Raw genomic sequence first — 17,713 nt, forward strand, 5'->3', positions numbered from 1 at the left:
CAATAATCGAATTGTTTAAGCTTAAGAAGAAATGTTGGTGATATGAATTGAATGGAAGAAATGGAAGAATGAAGAACAATAAATCAAATATCTTTTAAGTGAAACAGAAAGGATGGGGTTTGCAGTGCTGCAAAACGCCTGAAAGTATGCAATAGACTGTTTCTTTTTATACATTTAAAATTCATAATCAGCGGAAAAGAGACGAATTATTCTAATTGGCTCAAAGTCTCTATAAGAATAAACCAAAACAAACAAATAAATACGGTGAAGCGTCGTTTATCCGGGCTCATCGGGACTCGACCTCGCCCGGGTTTGTGAAAAACACGGGTAATGAGTCAAAGGATATTCATAATCACCAATTTCTCATTTTTTAAATGTTCTGATAAAAAAAACCAAATTTTTATTAACTTAATTTTTCCCAATGAGAATATTTGAAATGAAATAAAGTGTTTTTTTTTTTCTCACAATGTGCCAATAACCGTTTTTTCCCTCCTCAGAACACAATGTCACTTTTGTATTGAACTGTCATTTATCAACAGCACGGATAAACGGACAGCCGGATAAAAGGTACCCGTATAAACGGCGCTCCACTGTACTTATATACTGGTGCCTGTTGAATGACAATGAACATCAAATATTTGTCTAATGCCTAATAGCGCTCCAAAATAAGTGTATAAAGCAACAATAAAAACCATCTGCTTGCATCATCATCATCATCATCGGGACAGATATTTAATCTCATTACCACCGATCACCGCTCTTGCGGCTGAGCATCCGCTCAGAAGGAATAAGCTGAGCTTTTCAAAAGAATGGAGCAGCAAAAAGCACACACACTCACACACACACCCCATACCAAGGCATTTGGTTGGTTTACTCGATTAGATACAATCAACCGGAAGCACAACCGCCGCCCCCGCTTAGGAAAGGTTGTGTGGCTACTTCACTCCCTCTCCCTCTCTCTGTCTCTCTCTCCCAATCAGCTACCTGGAAAATCATGATCACATAACTTGACCTCGACCATTTTTCCAATCGATTGCGTTCACTCATATCTTGCAAAATTTAGAGCACCCAATAGACTGGAGCGCACCCTCGCACACAGGATGTTGGATCGAAAAACTAAAAAAAAAAAAAAACTACTGAAAACCGATCCAGTGCCGAACCGTTCGCTGGGACCTGCAAGCTGTACCTTTTTAAGCGTACGAGAATGTTATCTTCCCTACCTTTTCGGTGGTCAAGTGATGGTTTGAAAACAAGTCGTATCGGCTGGTTGGGTAGGGCGGCAGTACCTTCCATTCCATCCTTTCTTCGATGAATGGATATGTTTTATGCCCACCTACAGTACCCATCCAGAACCTCATTGATGATTCTCTCTCTCTCTCTCTCTCTCTCTCTCTCTCTCTCTCTCTCTCTCTCTCTCTACCTCTCTTCAATTGAGTGGTGAAAGGTGAAACAAACACGTCCGCTTCCTTTATGCGGTGAAAACACCCAACCGACCGGTATGATAACCCACCCCCAAGTCATTGAATGAATGGGCAGGAGAGAGTCAAAATTAAGGCTGCCTGACACCGTTCGATTACGTCTCCGCACCCCTCGCGTATCTGTAACATGCGTTGCGCGAACACGGCGCTCTCGGCAAACCTCACCCAAACACCCCCAAAACCATGTTCCAAGAGCGGAAGGTGAATCTGCAACACACCGCTACACGACCCGAACAGATCGTACCTGATATTGGTCGCCGCAGCGGTCCAAATAAAGCCAACATGAACAAAAAACAAAAAAAAACCCTCGAACAGAAGAAGCGACCAGCATCCCTACCTAGATAACAGCCATCGCAACGTGTGTGTACCTATCCCATTGCCCGGCGCCGGCATTTGCAATGAACCGCAAATGAACCGCCAATGTTACTGGTGGGAATTGTTCACTACGTTCACTACACGTTCGCAAAGCAATCTGCCCGTCGGTGGCCCTCCCCACCTAAACCCCGCGTGAGCTGCTGCCGAATGAGGTGTAAAATTAAAGTGGAACGTATCATAAGGCTACCTTAAGGCTGCCCCCGTGCCGTTAAGGTTCAGCTGCGCAACGACTCCGGAACGACTGCCATGGGTTGCGGTAAGTGAAAGAGAGAGAGAGACGAGGGGGGGAGGGGGAGGTTTTCCCTGCCACCAGCCACCAAATACCACATACGAGAGACCCCCCCCCCCCCCTCGTTTGGGTACAAAATATGCAAATCGAACAAAATAAATTGCTCGATGGTCGTTCGAGCGCTGCAGAAAAAAGGTCAAACAATCGAGATCACGTTTTTGCACGGGCGAAATAATCAATTTCATGGGAACGCTAACAATTGCAAATGCTCGATCAAGGTGTGTGTGTGTGTGTTGGGGTGTTTTCTTTGCTTTTGGATTTTTCTACTGCATCGTACCGCCCTTTTGCATATGGCACAAATGTTGGAATTAATTTACACATTTTACGTATGTTTGGACAAGCGGAAACTGGCGTTTTATGGTGCCATTTTAAGAAACTGACAACGAAAACATAACCTGCAAGAAAAAAAATAAACCATGATAATAAAGGCAGGAGAAGCTCGATTGCTGCAACTTCCTCTCGCAACTGAACAGCCAACATGATAGCATAATGCTTTCTATGTCAGCTCACTGACGCGTGTGTTACCATGTCCAGGTGAACCATTCCCAGAACGGTGAGATTTGAGGGCCGAAATATGAATAAAAAAGCAACACACACACACCCACTCACACACACACACACACACACACACACACACACACACACACACACAAGTTGCAACTATACCTCCCCGCCCCAAAAAACCATCGTCCAATTAGCATTCCAGTCAGCCATTCGTCAGCGTGTTAGCCTCGGGAGCAACGTGAAGGGACAAGCAAAAAAGTTGTTTTTTTTTCTTTCTTTCTGAAGATATACCCATGTTCGGAGCAAAACTTTTCCAACACAAAACTCGTAAAGCTTGCTAAGAAAAACAAAGTAAAACATACAGACACACACACACACACACACATAGTAAGAAGAAGCAGATTTGTTTTTCTCTTTGTTTTACTTCTTCTTCTTTTTATTTATTTCGCATAAACGAACCTTGCGGGTCAGTGGAAACTTGCTCTAATAGGCGCACACGCACACGCCCCCTTGTGAAGAGGGCATCCCCGTTCCCTCTCTCTCTATCTCTCTCCCCACGGTCCACGCGCTAGCGAATAATCCGCCAATAAACAATCGCTAGACTTAAGCTCGTAAAAACCGTAACCCGGGCCTGTCCCACCGTTCCTGAGCGGATCTTTCCAGCGAAGCCGCCTGGAATATTAAACGCCGTAATGGGTTCGGGAAGCTGAAACTTAGTTTTAGCCCCATCGAAAACACACACACACACACACCCAGTGGTACCACGGCGTTGAAACGGTGCCAAAAGTACAGTATAAATTAGCCAGTGTACACACACACACACGTACACTCAATCGTAGCCACACAAAGCAAAATCCAGACAGCCACACAATCGCACGAATCACGCGCTGCCAGCCGAACACGAAAAACGTACGCGATTAATGGCTAAAAGGGAAGAAAGTGAAATGTGTCGCTCCTACCACAAGGGCGAGAGACACTCACACACACACACACGGACAAACGGACACATCCAACGAAAGGGAATAGGCAGGTCGTTGGACCGATTTTGGCTGCGCAAAGTTGGAGCCCCGCGATTCGAATGGGTCCCGGGCGCATAAAATGCGTCGCTGCTTAAATTACGAAAACGTGACTCATTTCGTGAGACTTCTTTTCGCTTTTTATGGGGGGTTGGTTGCTGCCCATCGAACGAATCAATACCGCAGCAGAAATCGGACCGACTGCCGTCCGCTTTAAGAAGGACCCTCGTACCCTCGTGACACCGTTAGGCAGTGAGACGAAGCTTGAAGAACGAAGTAGAGCAGACGCAATGTACAATGTTTGCACTCCCACAGGAAGCAGAAACCAATCGGCAATGTGAAGAACAATTTAGATAGAAAAAAAAAGAATGTTTTATGCCACAGCCAACAGACAAATGCCAGAAGAAAGAGCACTACTACAATGGTGATGGGGGAAAATCGAAGCGAAACTTTCTCCGCTTCGTCATTTTTTCCTTCACGCGCGCGGTCAACGTTTCGTCCAGCGAACGAGACAGTTTGTGTGATTGTGTCATTTGTAGCAAATGGAAAGCATCACAGGAAAACAGTGCTGTTCCATCGAAAAACGCACGCCCGCCATTTGCCTCAATTAAATGTGACATTTTGGGTGCACCGAGTCGAGCGTAATTAGAGAGCATGTAGTGAGCGTAAAAGTTATGCGTATTTGATTTCCTCGCCAAGAGGAAAGATGTAACTGCCCCCCCCCCCCCCCATCCAACCTCCTCCCGTTTGATGGCTGTTCGTGTACACAGCAAGCAAGCTTTTACAATCGATACAGCCACATCACAGTGCTTGCGGAACGTAAGCCACTAAGAAGGAAGGAGATGGAGGCAAAAAAAACAACCATTTCTCTCCCCCGCCCTCCCCTGCAAAACGCTCTAATGCTGCCAGTGTGGAGCGTTTGGATCCACGGATAATACGTAAGCGAGTGGCAGCAGCAGTAGCAGTGGCAGCTAAGCCATCAGCCATTATGTCAAGAGTGTGACGACGTCACCGAGTCACATCTGACATGTGAGTGGTGGCTTTCCATGAGTGGGAAAGCCGTGACTCAGTAAGAATAATGAAACCGGCACAGACACACACATACGGACACACTAAATGATGTGACAGAGGCCACACAAGAAACGGTATAAAAACAGGGAGAGAGAGAGAGCAACCTCCGAGCAGCAAACCCACTCGAAGGAAACACACGGAAAGAACAAGCGCCGTGGGAAGAAACACACCAAAAAAATAACGCCCAAATGCTTCACTTACACGAGCGATAGAGAGAGAGAGAGAGAGAGAAAAGTTGCAAGTCAAAGCACGAGGTGCGCTGCCAGAAACAGGCCCCAGTAAAGCCACAGCACCGACGGGTGTAAGAAAAAATCGGGGCCAGCGGTGAAAAAGGCAAAATGAGGTAAAGGGAGCAGAATTTACATAACCAAATATCGTCCCGTCATTTCTACACCCGACGAAAAGAAGCACCACGTGCACGTGGAAAACCCAGTGGGTGTGTGTGTGTGACGAAGCACTGTAAGTGCCCCCGGGAGTCGTACCATTGTCTTACCCGACCCATAGGCCAGAAGCGAGCGAAGAAGGACGAACGAGAGAACTATTGAGCAAACGATCTTGAGCCGCTTTTTACCATTCCAGCGTGTGTTTGTATGTGTGTGTGTGTGTGTGTGTGTGTGTGTGTGTGTGTGTGTGTGTGTGTGTGTGTGTGTGTGTGTGTGTGTGTGTGTGTGTGTGTGTGTGTGTGTGTGTGTGTGTGTGTGTGTGTGTGTGTGTGTGTGTGTGTGTGTGTGTGTGTGTGTGTGTGTGTGTGTGTGTGTGTGTGTGTGTGTGTGTGTGTGTGTGTGTGTGTGTGTGTGTGTGTGTGGTACCGAACCAGCAAGCAAAACCAGCTCCCCTTGGCTTAACCCCTACCCCCTCCACCTGCTTTTGGTGATAAGGATCATCTGAGCTGATCGATTCGTCTTTCTTCACTGCACTAGTGTGCTTCTATGCGTGTGTGTGTGTGTGTGTGTGTGTATGCATGTTCAAGTATGAGAGTGTATAGGTTCGGTTGGGCAAGAACACAGTGCGAACGGAGCAGCATTAAACCCGCTCCATTGTTTCGGGGCTGTGGCTGACGAAGACAATCAATCACGTCGCACTGTCGAAACTCGTAGCTCCCATGGTCGCCGCCCGTACACGTGTAAAGGATTAAAGCAAGGCAGCAGGCGAGCAAGAGCTCCAGTAGGCGGTAGTCCTGCTCATTAAAAGTCTGGCTGAAGTTTGGCCACAGCACTGTACACTGTTCAACATTCTCATCCCTGCCCAACAAACGGTCGGTGGAAAGAAAACACCAGCGCTCGGTAAATGCGCCTCCCGGTGCAAGCCTCGTTAGTTGGTGCATACAGATTTTACTCGTTTTTTGTAATAACCAATTGGATAGCGGGCAAAAAATCCTCGTCTGTGGGAAGCCGTTGCAAAAGTTTTGGTTTCTGTTCATTGGCAAAAACTAGTTTACTTCACAACGAATCTTACAGTGCGTGTGGAAAACGTCCTAAATGAAGTAAAATAATTAGTTTAAGCTACTTATTTTCCATGCATTTGAGCCTATCTTTGCTGTTTAACGGGAATAATTAGACAGCTTTGCTCACACTGTAGGTAGAGAACTCAATTTCCAATGAAAATTAATTGTACACACGTGACCAGTGTTCCCTGTTTCTAATGAACCACCATGCGTCTCCATTGTCTCCATAGCCGAGCGTAAGTTTTTACCGGCACCGGTTCAAACACATTAGAGGCGGTTTCGCTGTCATCGAGCAAACAGCTAGGAGGCTTTCGCAACTGCTCGGCAAGCAACCAGCTTCGGTTCAGCATCGATTTTTCTGAACATTGCCGCCAGTGTTGGGATGGTACGGGATGGTCCCCCTCCCCAGCACACCGCACAGACAAGGGCAAACATGGCAATCCGTTGTAAGCGGTTCGGAGAGAGGGAGGTAGGGCTGGTATTCCAGCGAAGAGCCCACCAAATCGACCAGAATAACATACACTCGGCAGCCAAAACGTAGTGAATAAATTACCACCAGCGAAACGGTACGAAGGCAGAGCAGGCGCTGGCGACGTCAAGCCCGGAGTTTCGAGACCGACCGATTGCGAGGACACGGCCAGAACACTGCCAGCCAGCCAAAGACTGGTTCTCTTTTACACACACACACATGCACACACACAGAAACATGTGTATGTGTGCGGGTATTGCCAATCCGTCCAAAAATTCCAGCGCGTTTCTTCAACTCGCTTTAGCGCTTCAGCTTGCCGGGCAAAAAGGGTTGTCCACTTCCCTGCCCTTCCTGTGCGCACTCGGTGTTATATGGGCAGCAGAACATATAAGAACAAACCCAACCAGTTAACATTTTAAATATTTTCCCCCGCATTTCCTCCCCCTTTTTTTTGACAGCCCGTGTTGCCGTGCCGAAGTTGCCGAAGCCCGTGCCACTTTGACCCACGAAACCAGTGACAAGGTTTTCGTTACGGATAAGGAAAAAAGGAGAGAAAAGGCAGCCCATTCGAGCTGCTGATGATGACGACACAAAAAAAAATGCGACTAAAACAGACCCCAAAATGACAAGAGCCGCTACCATTTTGGGTTAGAATCACATCCATAACACGCGTGAACCCGTGCTCCGTAAATCGTTCAGCACGACGGCATCTGGGTTTGTTCCCATTTTTGGATGGCTACTTTGGCGTTGTTGGACAAACCTTTTTTTTACAATATTCTGGGAGTAAGTTATTTAAATTTTCAAAGGATCTGAAACAATATAAATCGGCCTATCAGTCGCTTACCAATATAATGCTTAGTTTCTTCTTACTAAGTTGACACCAAAGATATCGATACAAAAAAAATACTCAATGTCTCGATATTGCAATGGTCAATTGGCCACTAAAAGCAAAGGGGAGGCAAAGTTTTTTGTTTAATACTTTTGCTCCCCGGAACAGGAACACGAAATGCCATAAACCACCCAGCTCTGTTCACCCGGCACGTTTGGCATTGGTTTGCAAAAGAAAAGAAAAAAACCACCGTAAAATGAAAGCTTGCCCTGGACAAACGGCTGAAGAAACGGAAAAATTTCCATAATCATCCCACGTAGCATATATATTTTTCATCCCAGCCCCCCCAGTTTGATATTGATTCGTTTCTTTTGCCCTTTTGCGGTGAATTTTGGTCCCATTGCGACGCAGTTCAATAGTTTTTTGCTCGATTCTCGAGGTTTAAATACTCTATTGTCTCGACATTATTCACATTGGGGGCAATTTACAATGTTGTATGCTGCATGTTTCACATGTTGATTTTTGACTTCTTATTTGACTGTAATACTCATAAAATATCTCGTAAAGCAATCACCATTCAAACAGTACCTCGGGCTGCAAATGTAAAAGGAAATTCATGGAAAATATGCTTACATGTAAATCGCAACACTATATAACATCAAAACACCCATTTCCCACGGCTTCCCCGTACGTAGTATTATAATATCAACCAGGCGCAGCTTCATTTACCGATACGATCGATTCCAGTGAACGACACTACATTCCATTAATTCTCGCTGCTCTTGCGCACCTTCCTTCACTAGCCGCTCTACCAGTTTTGGTTTCATTTTCACCCATTTTTCCCGGTACACGGCCCAGATGCAACGGATGCGAGCTTTTCCATCGCACCGGCGAACGGAAAGCACTTGCTGTAAGCCATCCGGATGAGACGAGAGAGAAAAAAGGCAGTCAAATGTCACCGTCGGCCGTTCGATGGTTCGACGGGCAAACCATACGCGGTCGCACACTCACACCCATACACATACGGATGTAGCAACATCGCCGGAAACGAAGTCAATGAAGTCAGTGTAGAAAAAGAAAGCAGCGAGCGTTAAGCTCGATCGGCTCAAGCCGCACTCTGCCTCATGCGTTGCTCGTGTCAGTGTACAGTTTCGCAACTATATGGCACTAATTTGAAGAAGAAAAAAAAAATGATGCAAAAGAGAGCGAACGAGTGAGGGAGAGAGTGTTATAGGGATAGAAAAGCTAGAATGCAAAATGCACAGTACAACCAAGCACCGGACGGCAAGCAACGAACGTAACATTGCCTAGCTATTGCTACCGAGCGGACACATTCCCACGTCTGCTACAAAGACACATACACACACACACACACACACACATAGTTCGCACAAACGTTTATGCCCACGCGACACTATACAAAACAAAAAACATTTTCGCATCCAAACCAGCCCCATCCGGGTAGTAGCGACCATGATGCCGTAGCGCTTCCACGAAGCTTTCCATTCTGCTGGCTGGTTACGTTTGGATGGTTTGCCATTGTGTGTTTCAGTAGGCCGGTGAGTGAGCGGCTTGTTGTTATTTCTTTTTTTTACTACTTCTTCTGCCCGTTCCCAGAGCCTCCTTCGTTTTGCACGGATTTCGAATGATGCAAATGAAAAGTAGGTCAAAAAGATGCTTTTAATGACGTCATTATCCTGGGCCCACATTTAGCGAGCGGAATGCTAGGGAAGGCGAACGTGTCGGCAGTACCGGCCCGCTGTCGTTGACAGCACTGTTCTAGGCTCTTGTTTTTTTCCCTTAATCTCTCTGTCTCTTTTTTTCTCTCTAACCCTCATTCAATTGCACAGCACATCGAACATTCGTCAAGAGAGAAAGCCTCTGACACCATCCTGGCACACACACACACACACACACACACATACACACACACACACACACACACACACATGTCATGCTCAAGATGGCGGTTGTGCAAGAAAATGTGGGACACTCCGCTCCACTACCACCTTGCCACCATCCATCGCCCTCTCGATAACGTGACGAAGCCTTTTCCTCCCTGCAGATTAATAAAAAGAACTCCGATTGCTTCAAGCCGCCGTTTTCGGCTGAGAGGGTGGCCAACACATTTGGAAGGCGCGCTAGGCTTCAATTCTCCACACCCACAACCCACCCAGTTGTCGTGCAGCAGGGTTTGGTTGGCACCCGAGTAGTGGTCCCCATCCCGTTGACGACCTCCTGCATGGTGGGCAAACAAGGGGAAAAAATGCGTTTGTTCTTTTATCATCGGTCTTCGTTTTTCACGACATGGCATGGTTTCGGCACGTTCCGCAGCAACGCAATGGCAGAGGAGAGAAAACAAAAGCCCGTTGTTTGTCGAAAAAAAAAACACACACACACACAGCGCAGAACAAGGATCAAAAGTAATGCTTTGCCACGGCGTTGGCAATGTATTAGCGGCCGTACGAAAGTAACGAATGGAAAGCAATCACGCTTTGCAACGCTTCTTGATGAGGCCCATCCTTATAGTCGTTAGAGTCGTTATGGTTAAAAAAGACGCCCAAAGCATCTCAAATAACTTTACATGTGACAGCAAACATACAATGCGCAACACAAGGACGCTGCCCGATGGACGCGCAAGTACTTCAGTGGTGGTTCAATAAGTTAACTGACTTTTTTCGTTCCTCTCAATAACGAACCTGCTCCACGCATGCAAGCTTTATCAAGCAACGATTTTCACGGATTTTCAGTGAGGTTAATAATTCAGCCCCCTCCAAAGCGACTCTCGTTCTTTCCCACACAGCACGAGCGTTATCTGGTCACTTTCAGGATGAATGCACCGGCTGCATCCGCAGCGCGATTAATGGCCGTATGGGCCGCAGGGGGATCGCATTCGCTGTTCATTAACGCCCACAGTTGCACCCGAAACCTGCTGAATGCAACACCGTGTCACACTTGGAAAGGAGTGGCCTCAAAGGCTCGGAGCGAGCGGTTGTCCAGATTTAATGGGGCTCAAGTGTGGGGTGATTTAAATTAAGCAAGCAACCTTCGCTCCAACACCTGATGAGCTCGGGTGATAGTATAGGGGATTGTTCAACGAGCAAAAATGGCAGCTCGTTTAAAGTAAATTTATAATGATAAAGTGACTCTTATTTGAAGAGTAATTGTAAGCATGTAAGTTAATGAAACAAGCATAATTATGCCACTATTTTGTTACTTACTCGTTACGTTACTAATTCAGTAACATAAACCCTCCTTCGTTGATATATCTTTGTAGTTGAAACGCATCGTTCACACCTTTCGATCAATCAGGAAGCCTCTAGCACGCTTACGACTGCACTTTCCATTTTCATCGAGCTCTCACTCGACAAACAAACAAATGAACGATCTTGCCAATAAACGTGATCGTACAAAGCCAGAGAAACAGAGGAACAAGAAACCATCAAGATGTTGGCCTTTTGTCGATGCGCATCGATGCCTTTTTGTGCAATTAGCCGCATAGGAAGCGACCAGCATCGTCTAATCTTTTGCCGGATCGATCCTCGGTGACGATTGATGAGCACCGTGTTGCTATGTAACATGACAGCTTCTGTAGTGTAAACAGTATGTTGTGTTGCGCAAAGAGCCATTAGCATTAATTATGTTAGTGTAATATTAGTAACCGCTCTTATTGCTTGCGTGAATTAACCAGTTTTAATGAGGTTGCAGGCATAAAGCAGTGCTTCACTACACTACACAACATTGCTACCCAACTCGCTCTTACAAACTCAACCATCACCTCCCGAAACCTAAAGATATCCGCGTTCAGCGACAAAGGTGAACAATCGCAGCTATTACGGTCAAAATCAGGCAAGCAAATCCACCCGCCCTCAAACCTTTTTTTTTGTTCTGTCGGCTACCGATGATCGCTACACCACCGGTGTGCGTCGTTTGGCAGCCATGCTGGCGATCAGTTGGCGGGCGGGCGTACGGACGGCCGCTTCTCTCTTTGTTCTCGCGCCTGTCCGTTCGGTTGGGAGCGGGGAGGTAGGTAAAAATAAATCCAAACAATTTATCTCTACGCCGCTACACTTTCGCTACGGTACACTTTCGCTTGGCCCGCGGTGCGATTGCGCCTCGGCTGCACCCACCGGTGGGAGCGGGAGGGTTCGCGTTACTTCCTTCGGATCACGTGAAATAAAGGGGATGGGGTGTGAATTGGAGAGAAGGAAGCAGGGTCTGTCATTTGGTCATTTGCAGGCCAGGCGCTGACGACCGTCCGCCCCGTTAGGAACACGCCGAACACTCGCCGTAGCGCCCCGGTAGCGTAATACCTTCAAGGTCAAGTGTTGGTGTGGCTAAAAATGGCCACCATTTACACCGTTGTCTCCCACCTCCTGTCGACAACAGTCCGGATGGGCGGGCGGAAGGACGGTACGTCGGTGCATTACCCAATCCCGTTACGCTCACACGTTGGCATGCGCGGTAAGTTCGCTTGCGCCCCGATGCGTCCGTTTGCGTTGCGTGTTGGCAGTGCTCAAACGAAACAAAAAGGCACAGTCCGGACGCTCGACAGCTGAAAGAAAGCTGCGTTGGGGAGCGCCGGAGGTTTCGCTTGCGCGGGTGCATGCACTTGTGTGCTCTCGTGCCATAAAGTGGCGCGTATTCTGGTGGTCCATGAGGTATGTGTGATCGTGGCCCCAAAAACCGTGAAGAGCAAGCAGGCTTACTGGGTCCAAAGGCAGGCACTGTTTGTATTACTGCGATGCCTGTTGAGTAAGCCCGGGTATCCAGGGGTACTAGCCTTCTGCTCAAGCATTGAGGATCGGACTGTTAGGACGCCTCGTCCTGTAGGGGTATGAATAGCAGTTGCAGTAACCAGTGCGTACGTTTCGGACATATCCCGATATTTTGGAGTTCTGGAGTGGAGCGCAGAGGAGCATCTAAGACACTTACACGGTCTGAAGTGTCAAGTCGCCGAGGTCGTGCCGGTAGTTTCGATCAATTTAGATCCAAATGGGTATGAAAGGGCCTGAATATGGACATAGGACTACACAACACTAGCCATATGCTTCGCCATTCCATCTGGCGCGCATGCCAGGCAGGCATAATAGTAGGTCAGGCTTTCAGGATCTTCCGCCGGATACGACACTGGAAGTTCGAACATCCCAGGCTTCGACTGGGATTCGGTGCGCGTTACTCTTCGAGGAATGAAGTCATCGCGGTTTCGGCAACTCTAAAACTGAGCTGCTATCCTGACGGAAGGATCCATACCGGAATTGAAGGTGATGGATTTAATACAAGATACACAAAGTCGCAAGTCATACCTGGTGCAACGAGCATGGTGGTAAGTGGTGAGTTTGGAGACACACCCTGTGGTCTCCCGCCAGTGTTCATTCGACCAATTCCACTCCAATGTCCAATGTCCCCTCGGAGGGAGTTCCCTTCATTTTGTTGCTAATGCTTTAACCGGCGGGTCCCCAGAGTGTTGGGAAAAAGAGACGCATGGAGTGCGTTTAGGGCGATAAACCAGCTTAAGTTGCTAGGAGTTCCCCACTCTTCACTCCCCAGCGCAGGATAGACATACACATTTAATTCTCCATGTAAATAAAACAACAAAAAAACTCGCTTTTCACCTACCTGGTACGAGGACAGGAACGGATCACGATTCTCATCCATGCCGGACACGACGTCGAGCGGTCCAGGAAACCCGCCAGACCCGATGCCAATGGAGCCACTGCCGCCGCCGCCGTTGCCACCACCACCGCCAGCGCCCACAATGCTGCCACCGCCCGAGCCACCGACCGAACCGCCGCCGCCGCCGCCCGCCCCCAGTGCCGATAGGGTCGATTTGGACGGGAACGGCACGGACGCATTGGTGCGCCGGTAGCGCGAGGGCGAGTTGGCCAGGTTCGATTGCAGCGGTTGCAGTGCGTTCGACTGATGGTGCGACTGGTGCTGATGGTGAGCATGCTGCTGCTGCTGCTGATGGTGTGCATGCTGCATGCTTTGCTGCTGATGCGTATGCTGCTGCTGTTGGTGGTGGTGGGATTGCTGCAGATGGCTGCTGTTGCTGCCGATGCCGTACGGTGAGAGCGACTGGTTGCCGCCGGACTGGTGGGGTGGTTTGCGCGAGTGCAGCCCGTTCGGGCCGAGCCCCGACGGGTTCAGGCTCGACATGGAACGGCCCCGATTCCAGCTGGACAGTGAGCTTTGCTGCTGCTGCTGATGCTGATGCACCTGCTGCTGATGGTGCTGTTGCTGCTGCTGCTGCTGCTGGGTGGATTGTTGTTGCGACCAAGGTCCCGGGTTGGACCAGGATGGGTAAGAGTTTTTATACTGATTTTGTTGCTGTTGTTGCTGTTGTTGCTGCTGTTGCTGCTGTTGCTGCAACATTGCATTGCCATGCACGGAGAGACCGTTCGGCGAGATGCCGTGGTGGCCGTGGTTCGGGAAGCCACCATGCGAGGCAGTTATTGCACGACGCTGTTGATGTTGTTGCTGCTGTTGCTGCTGTTGCTGCTGTTGCTGCTGTTGTTGTTGCTGTTGCTGCTGTTGCTGTTGCTGCTGTTGCTGCTGCTGAGCTGCTGCAGCGGCTGCAGCGGCAGCAGCCGCCACCACGGCACCACTGTACAGATTGCTTGAGAAGTTCTGGAACGCGCCCAGCCCGTTCATCGAGAGGTGGCCCCCGCCGGAACCACCCTGGCCCTGGCTCGTCTCGTCCGGCCCGGTCGACCACGGGCTGCTGTGGTCCGGTGTGCTACCGAACCCGAGCCCGCTCGGTGCCAGACAGGAGCCGATGTGCGACGACCCGTTCATCAGGTTGGACGTGACACCGAGACACCCCAGATCGGACGCCTTCAGGCTGAGCTCCTCGGCCACCGACTGCAGCTGGAGCGGATCCGTCGCCCCGGTACCGTCCAGCAGCAGATTATTGTTAGCGCTGTTCTGGTTCGTGTGACCTCCATTGCCATTGATGCTGTTGCCACTGGCGCTGCCACTGCTGTGCGGGGTGCTGCTGTTGTTGTTGGTGCTGCCAGTTGTTCCAGCGTTCAGGCCACCGTGCCCCAGATTCACGATCGAGGGCGACGTAATGCTGCCCCCGTTCAGCAGGGACGAGGTGACGGTCGCCTCGCCCACCCCGCCACACCCACCGGCCGACCCGAGGGCGAGCGAAAGCTCCCGGGACGACAGCGAGCCACAGCCGTCGGACGACATGGCCGTTGTGATGATGCTCGAGACGGAGGATAGACCGCCGCCGGCGGCAACGCCACCGCTCGAGGCGGCCACGCTCGACGCCATCAGCAGCCCGGCCGGTCCGTCCACATCGACGGACGGTTTCGGGCCGGTGCTTCCCACGACCGCCCCACCACCCGCATTGCCATTGCTCTTGGTGCGCTCGCCCATCGAGACGGACGAGGACGACGAGGACGATTCGCCGACGATCGTGCCGACCAGACTGTCCCCAATGTCGGCCCCGGACGCCAGATGCTTGATGTTCAGCAGATTATTAATGCTGAGCGTGTCGAGCAGCGACTGCGAGTTGGCGACGCACGACTCGTTCGCCAGCACCGAGCCGGAGTACAGAAAGTCACCCATGGTCGATTCACGCGTACGAAACCACGGACCTATATAGGAAAAGGGAAGGGTTTGGCGAGCTCTGCAGGTGTACCCTAACCTGAGGACCCGTACGGCGCGGATATTTTTTCCTTCTTCTTACACCTTTTCAACCCCACAATGTGCTACACGTGTTCTCACTGACTTTAATTCACTCGATACACAATTTCGCAAAACACGCGCACGCACACAAACACACACACACGCGCGTTACTAATGAGCTTCCGTAAGCGCGTACAATACGCTGCAACACATTCGAACGAATAGCGACAGTTCGCTGCGTTTGCCGTATACACTGCACGAGCGCAATAACACTTACTATCGAACGCTTGTTTTGTATGCCTTCACATCGACATCGACACCACTATACAGCACGTACGCACCTGAACGCGCGCGACACGCCGGTTCACATCTCCTATCGCAGACGCACACAGCACCGCACCACACGCGTTTCACCTTTATTCAGTAATCAGCGTTCGAATGAAACGCACACACACACAAACATACACCCGCTCTCGCTTACGACACGCATTCACTGCACGCTCATACGGTACACGGTGTCGTTACAGCCACAGGATCACTGTCACGGAGTGCATCCCAGAGTTCTACACCGAACGCGAACGCGACACCTTTTACACACGCACACGATACCACTGACGAGTGGTTGTAGCTGCTGTGGTGGAGAAGAGACACGAGACACGGAATTGTTGCGTTTATTTGTACATGAATGGTTTATGATTAAAAATCTGAATTAGAACTTTAACTTGATATTCCATCAACACGCACACACACATACACACACTGGTCAGCAGTGTGGAATGGATAATGGAAACGGTAGGGTTAACAGTGCATTAGAAGCCGAAGAGAAGTCAACAGTTAGATGTGTCCGCACATCGCACGTCCTTATTCTAAGCGAGCGTTTACACCGAGCAACACACCAAGATAAACTCGAATTTGGCTATATATATATATGTAAAAACAAAACTTAACACATTAACACACACTAGATTCACGACCACAAAACGACGTATCGGAGCAGCGTCGTTTCAGAGTGTCGGCGCAATGGTAAGTGCGACGGTAGCTATATCTCTATCCACCATCTGCACAGGAGAGTGTTGTATGCACACGGGACAACCTTGTGCACGGTAGCACCTTGACACACGGACTGGTTGTCGTACGGTACGACGCGTACCGCTCTAGCCACTAGCAAGTCTCTGGCCGTTGTGGGTGCAGAGCGTTTTCCCCTGCGCTTGTTCGCAGACAAACAAAAAACTGGAACTGGGCGCTGCGATCTGCTGCTGCTGCTTCTGTTGCGATCAACTTGTTCTATGAAACGAAGCGACACGAATTGACCGCAGAACACCGACGCTGGCTGCGTTTTATTCGTCGATAAACCTCCCCCCAACTACCCCCCAGCAGACTAAAATGGGGCTTGGAGCAGTCCGTCCCGAGTCCCGAAAGCTCAGCGCTCGCCGTACAAACGCCGTTCGGGTCACTCACGCGCCGCGTATCCCTGGGCCCGAAGCGGCCACATCCTGGCCCGAAGTTTATTCGGATTTGGCATTGCCCTCACCCGCACTCCCACCGGGTTCCCACCGTCCCGTTTTGATAAGCATGGGCAATCGGGAGAATGGTTCGAGCGGATGGTGGGCAGGGTAAACAAAAACGCACATTTATCCCAGTGGCACCGTACCCTAGTGAACTCGGGCGCTCTAGCGGACGGGGCCCCGAACGCTCCCGAACCCAAAGGAGCCTGCAGCAGCCATCGTGCTGAGTGACTCGGCACACTCGGCCCGGGGCATGCGCACCGGCGGCCCGTACCCGAGTTCCGTACCAATCCTACCGAAATTGTGCCGTACCGTGGCCGTATGAATGGTGCACGTAGGAGTTGTACGGGCCGGAAAACTGGTGACACACTGAAAAAAAAAAAACTTAACGAAGATATTTCACAACCTCCATCACCACCACCGGCGGCAGTGGAAATCAAGGGACACGGTAGTACGGTGCGTATGCGTCGCAAAGGGTCGCGAGTGAGCTGCAATAAGGTTTTTTTTATATGGAATTTCCAGCTTAAGAAATCAAATTCTTCCAAAGAGCGTAGCTTACGGGCAGGAACTCCTTCCGCCCAAAAACGGCCTCCTTTACCCTGGCGCGTTGCGACAGACGCGCGTACGGATGCGTCTAGACGGTGGTCTACCCGGCCACGGCCGCTCACATCATCAAATTGCGGCGAGAGCGCCTACTGACGTCAGTAAAATTGCTGCCGCCTTGCCACCAACCCACCCTCCGCCATGATGAACCGGAAAACCGATCGGAAAGCTGTCGAAAGCAAGCTCCCGTACGGCTGGAGCGTGCGCCTCCCTTCACCTTCCAGCTTAGACGAGCTGGCCGTCGTCTAATGATAGCAGCGTTCCATACAAAAAAAAACTGAGACCACATTTTATCCGTTTTAGACCTGGTCGATGTGTGACGGTGGCCCAGAACGTGGAACAGGGAAGGGAAACCACGGTGCGGTGTAATGATGGGAAATTTTCCGCTATGATTGATGCGTTCCGGAATGGTTGTTGTATTTTTTTTTTTTGTTTCGCTACTCCCATTCTCTCTCTCTCTTCCTCGGAACTAGAAACAGCGGACTGGTGGAC

The 17,713-nt window shown here is 49.8% G+C and overlaps 1 protein-coding gene across 1 annotated transcript in view; it reads right to left on the reverse strand.

Annotated features, from left to right (window-relative positions):
- LOC1269262 (translational regulator orb2) overlaps window positions 1-16,424 on the reverse strand; it is a 301,340-nt gene extending 284,916 nt beyond the window's left edge. The window contains exon 1 of the mRNA XM_061648429.1: window positions 13,095-16,424. Within this exon, the coding sequence (XP_061504413.1) occupies window positions 13,095-15,053 (1,959 nt within the window). The 5' untranslated portion in view covers window positions 15,054-16,424. The remainder of the gene's footprint in view (window positions 1-13,094) is intronic.
- Between the last annotated feature and the right edge of the window lie 1,289 nt (window positions 16,425-17,713).

This window comes from Anopheles gambiae, chromosome 2 (genome assembly GCF_943734735.2).
Source record: "Anopheles gambiae chromosome 2, idAnoGambNW_F1_1, whole genome shotgun sequence".
Taxonomy (NCBI): domain Eukaryota; kingdom Metazoa; phylum Arthropoda; class Insecta; order Diptera; family Culicidae; genus Anopheles; species Anopheles gambiae.